This window comes from Corapipo altera, unplaced genomic scaffold, assembly GCF_003945725.1.
Source record: "Corapipo altera isolate COAL_440 unplaced genomic scaffold, ASM394572v1 113, whole genome shotgun sequence".
Taxonomy (NCBI): Eukaryota; Metazoa; Chordata; class Aves; order Passeriformes; family Pipridae; genus Corapipo; species Corapipo altera.
The window spans coordinates 10,655,728-10,661,000 of record NW_020884895.1 but is presented as its reverse complement, the minus strand read 5'-3'; the positions used below and the strand labels follow the sequence as shown (position 1 = coordinate 10,661,000).

Genomic DNA, 5,273 nt, shown 5'->3' with positions numbered 1-5,273 from the left:
TTTTATGCTTAAAATCTATTTTGCAGTAATAGTTGTTTAGAGGCTGGAAGGAAATAAAGCTGTGTTAGGGGTACATCAGCTGCCAACTGGGATCTTGTTCGTGTCCAACAGGGTGGGATCTCAGACAGGATTAAAATTTCTTTGTTTCATAAAATCAGCTGTGATTGGGAAAGCAGAAGGTGGAGCTGGCTGATGGGCCGTGCTCCTGGACACTGCAGTGCTCTTATTGGCAACAGAAATCTATATTCATCCCCCTGTCAGATAAGATATATGGGGGGAAATATCCTTTTTTAGCCTTTTAAATGTTTTTGACCTTCCTGGGAATCCTGTACCTGTTAGAGAAGTGGGAAGTAAATTACCCTGCTTCCTTCCTTCTCAATGAGAAAGTGCTTTTCCATCTGATCCCTAACTTAAGAAGCTAAAAGAAGTCATGAAGTATCAGCTTTTGTTTTTCAGAGTTTCTCATCTTCTGCTGTTGCTCAGTTATCAACATGTGATGGATAAACACAAACCTGGAGCACATCCCTGAGCCTCGGGGTGGTGACTCTCTTGCATCCCATCCCAGGGCTGTGCTTTGGAGGGTTCAGTGTTGGCCCTGGTTCTCCTCCACCCCTTTGGGATGATAAAACCCCACCAGTGGGACACAATTTCATTTTTTTTAAAGCCCAATCTCTGTGCTGAACATCGGGGGTGGATTTTTCCGAGGACATTCACACGGATGTGGAGACTCCCAGCTCTGCATCTGCACCTAAATTTGTGACTCCTCTGCTACTGAAGTAGCAGCTGATGCAAATAAAGGCTGTGAAACTCAGCCAGTGGCTCTTAATTTTGAGCCTGAATGGTGTCTGATTGCAGAACAAAGAGAAGATTCTGAAAGCTTGAGCTGCTGCTCTCACCAAGATGATGAGAATCAAAGCATCCACCCACCTGAGAGGTGAAAGAACACCTTCCCCTTTGGCTCTGAGTGTTATTATTGTAGGCCTGATATCTCCTTTCACACTTGTGCTGGACATGCTGATAAATATATTGATTTATTTATAGTTATTTTTGATTTTTGAATTTAAAAGCAATTTCATGAATGCCCCTTGATGGCCCATTTTATTCAGGGGCTGAGCAGGAATCTCCAGTGTCAGCCAAGGGCTTCCCATAAACACATTGAAATGGGTTTTTCTCTCCTTTTAGGAGGAACTCCGGAGGCTCCAGCACACCTTGGAACAGGTCAATGATGGCAAAGACTTGCTTCAAAGGTAAGTGTGTGATTCCCACCCATGATAAAGTGAAATGGCTTTTCTGAGGTCACAGTCCCTTGCTGAGGGACCATCTCTGGGGTCTAGAGCGTGTTTTTCTCTTGGTAATACACTAAATATTCCAAATCTTGCCTCTCTCCCTCAAAAAATTCTTATTTTCAGTTACAGGAGGATAATTCCTGCAAACTGCTGCTGATTGAGTGATGTAATTAAGTGTCCAGTAAGGTCTCAAAATAACTCCACAGGTTGGGGTCCAATCTTCCCAACTTTCCTGCCCTTCATGCTGCTCCTGCATCCACAGCAGTGGCCCCAGATGTTTGATTTTTTTTTCATCTTGTAGCTTTTTAAAATTGCTTTTTCCCAGCAGCACCCATTCCTTGACCATCATTTCTTCCCAAGAATTTTCCTTCACCCCCCTGTATGGCTTTTGCTGCTGTAATTCCTTTGCTCCCAGTATTCCCATTGTTCCTTTCTGTTCTTTTCTGGCATAGCTGCAGGGATGGAAGTTAATTTAGCACCAATCTCTCTTCTCTTTGCCAGGGGAGGTTTTTTTTTTTTGATTTGCAGCAGCTTCTTTGCTGGGGGGGCCTGTCCCTGGAGCTGTGGCATCTGGAAGGTGTTGAGCACAAGCACTCAGGCAGGTTCCCACCTGGAAACTGGATCCAAATCCATCTTTTTTGGTTGGCACTCCAAAGAATCTGGACACAGAGACCCAGATGCCTCTCTCCAAAGACAGTGTCACCTTATAACGAGCAGCTCTTGTATGTTCTTGTCAAAATTATGGAATTAATTCACAGTGATTGCAGGAATGTTGTGCTGGGACTTGTTAAACCCATTTTTTTTTCTCTCCTCACAGCCATCAGCTGGCCATGGATGAGGAAAACAACATTGAGAAATATCACATCAACTTAGAGCCCTTGGAGTCCAAAGTGAAAATGTGAGTAATGAAGGGTGTTGGTTCTGCCCTTCAGTGCAGCTAAATGTGTCCCATTCCTGAGGAATCCAGACTGTCTCTGTCTGGAATTCTGTGTAACTTTAGAAAAGAGCCTCAAGTTAACAAGTTAATTAAGTTCTTATCAATCTGTAAGCACATGAAGGTGAGAGAACTGGGATTGTTCAGCCTGGAGAAGAGAAGCTTTGGGGTGAATTATTGGTGGCCTTGCAGGACCTGAAGGGAGGTGACAAGAAACATGGAGAGAGACTATTTACACAGGACGGGAGGGACAGGACACAGGGAATGGCTTCCCACTGCCAGAGGGCAGGGTTACATGGGATATTGGGAAGAAATTCCTGACTGTGAGGGTGGGGAGGCCCTGGCACAGGTTGCCCAGAGAAGCTGTGGCTGCCCCTGGATCCCTGGAAGTGTCCAAGGCCAGGTTGGATGGGGCTTGGAGCAACCTGGGCTAGTGGAAGGAGTCCCTGCCCATGGCAGAGGTGGAATGGATGAGCTTTAAGGTCCCTCCAACCCAAACTGTTCTGGGATTCTATGATTCACATTCTCTTTGAACCGAGTTTCAAATGTTAAATGTCAGTGTTGTGCTAATTTTTTGTCATTTCCCCTGTGAAATTCAAGAATATTTGAAAATCTACTGGAGTTTCCATATATCCAGAGAACATCCCAGAGGAGGGAAGTGCAGCACAGACCAAGCAGATTCTTTTAAGTGCTGGTTTTCCCATCCAACATGAAGTTCCCCAGGGGATGGAGATTTGGGGCTGAGGGGAGCAGGGTTCCTGCTCTGGGGCTGCAGCACAGCTGCCTGGCACAGGAAAAAGCTGGATTTCCTTGGGAAGTGAGGCAGCCCTGAGCCAAGGCACACGCACGACACCTGCTGCCGGGAAGGGAGGGAGACAGTCCTGGGAGCCGGGAATGAGCTCCCCAATTCCAATGCAACAGGATCACTGAATCCCGGGATCACAGGATGTGCTGAGCTGGGAGGGACCCACAAGGATCATCCAGTCCAACCCTCAGCCCTGCACAGGAAAATCCCCAGAGTCACCCCCTGTGCCCCAGAGGATCATCCAAACCCTCCTGGAGCTCTGGCAGCCTTGGGGCTGTGTCCACTGCCCTGGGGAGCCTGGTCAGTGCCCAACCAGCCTCTGGGGGAAGAACCTTTTCCTGAAATCCAACCTAAACCCACGGGATCAGTTGTTCTAAAAGACCTGACCGTGCTGTGTCCGTGGGGATAAAACTTCAAACTCACCCACGTGTCTGTCAGAGCACAGGAATCCTCTCTGTGGCTCTTCCAGGTTGTTCCTCCTTCCCTGGTTCAGGCATTGGCTCCATCCACTAACTCACTATACATTGAGATATATAGGACAATAATATGCTAGGACATTAAAATATTAATGCTGTATTAAAATATTAAAGGACCCTGAAGTTTCAAATTAAAATCCAGCCAGTGTCTTTTAGCCACGCAAAATAAGCCAAATGAAAGAATGAATTTCAGAGAGCTTTCTAGCAGGGGGATTATGATTTAACCTCAGTATATTCTCCAGCCTGAAAATAGAAAGGACATGTAAATATAAACATATAAATACTGCTTGTGCCAGTGAATAAACACTCAATTGCCTCAAAATCCTAAAAGGAGCTGTTTCTACAGAGTGCCCAGAGAAGCTGTGGCTGCCCCAGCCCTGGAAGTGTCCAAGACCAGGTTGGAGCAACCTGGGCTAGTGGAAGGTGTCCCTGCCCATGGGGGACTGGATGGGCTGTAAGGTCCCTTCCAACCCAAACCATTCCAGGATTCTGTAATCCAATGCCACTGGTCTGGCTCTCAACTTCCAACTGTACCTGCTTTATAATCTGAAAGCTGATATCAGTGTGAGGTGTTGAAGGTTATTCATTCTTTTAAGTATAGAAATGCATATTTTGCTTTTTAGTTCGTATAGTATTTATTGGGTAGTAATAAACTGTATATATCCCCTCCCCCCATACTGTGTGTGCCTGTCTGAAAATTTCTCTTTGGTGTTGAGGCAAATTGTGGGGGGAGCTTGGAGATTGGATTAATGTGGGGAGTCAAACCCCCTATAATATGGTTTGCAGGATGTAAGGGAATTGTTGAGTTATGTATAACCTCAAATTGAAGTAATTCTGTGGGTTTAGGGATTGGATGGGGCTCTGAATAACATGGTCTGGGTTTAGATGGGATATTGGGAAGGAATTCTTGGCTGAGAGGGTGGGGAGGCCCTGGCACAGGTTGCCCAGAGAAGCTGTGGCTGTCCCATCCCTGGGAATGTCCAAGGCCAGGTTGGAGCAACCTGGGACAGTGGAAGGATCCCTGGATGGAACTGGATGAGCTTTAAGGTCCCCCCAACCCAAACCACTCCGGGATTCCGTGATCCTGCTTTACAAGTTCCACCAGCAGCTACTTCAATAAGACCTCCCAGAGCTTATCCAGGTGGGAAAACAAACCCCCAAACCCCTCCGTGGAGCCAGGAATATCCACGTGGGTGTGTTGTCATTCCAGCATCCAGCGGGCATGGCGGGAGCACCTCCAGCGCCAGGACCTGCCCCCGGAGCGGCCCCAGGAGCGCAGCCCCTCCCCAGCATCCCTGTCCTCGGGCAGGATGAGCAGATCCATCAGCATGAACACCTTCTCCGACAGCAGCACCCCCGTGAGTACACCCTGCACCCCATCTGGGCTCCTCTCCAGGACTTTGGGGTAAAAAAAGCTGAATTATGGGTTAATAACAGGTCAAAGAAGGATTTTTAGGGGAGTGATGGGGTCTCAAATCAACCTGCAGGCACAGCTGAATGTGTGACTGTGGATATCAGCCCTGGATCTCAGCGGATATTAGTGGTGCTTTGGATGGAAAACAGGTGTTTCCAAATGGTTCTGTCCTTCCACAGAAAGCAAAGATGTGATTAGTATAATTTTTCTCCCCCCAAAAAACCCAAATTGTGGTGCTTTTCTTGCAGATAAATGTGGCTTCTAAGTTGGTTTTGGTTTGCTGGCATTTTTGTTTGGTTTGTTGGTGATTTTGTTGGGTTTGTTGTTGGTTTTGTCGGGTTTGTTGCTGTTTCTGTTG

The 5,273-nt window shown here is 46.9% G+C and overlaps 1 protein-coding gene across 1 annotated transcript in view; it reads left to right on the top strand.

Moving 5' to 3' along the window:
• Positions 1-1,455: 1,455 nt before the first annotated feature.
• The window catches only part of LOC113949284 (IQCJ-SCHIP1 readthrough transcript protein-like), a 60,042-nt gene continuing 56,224 nt past the window's right edge, over positions 1,456-5,273 (top strand). Inside the window, exons 1-3 of the mRNA XM_027647663.1 lie at positions 1,456-1,492; positions 2,104-2,184; positions 4,712-4,859. Of these exons, the coding sequence (XP_027503464.1) occupies positions 2,117-2,184; positions 4,712-4,859 (216 nt within the window). The 5' untranslated portion in view covers positions 1,456-1,492; positions 2,104-2,116. The remainder of the gene's footprint in view (positions 1,493-2,103; positions 2,185-4,711; positions 4,860-5,273) is intronic.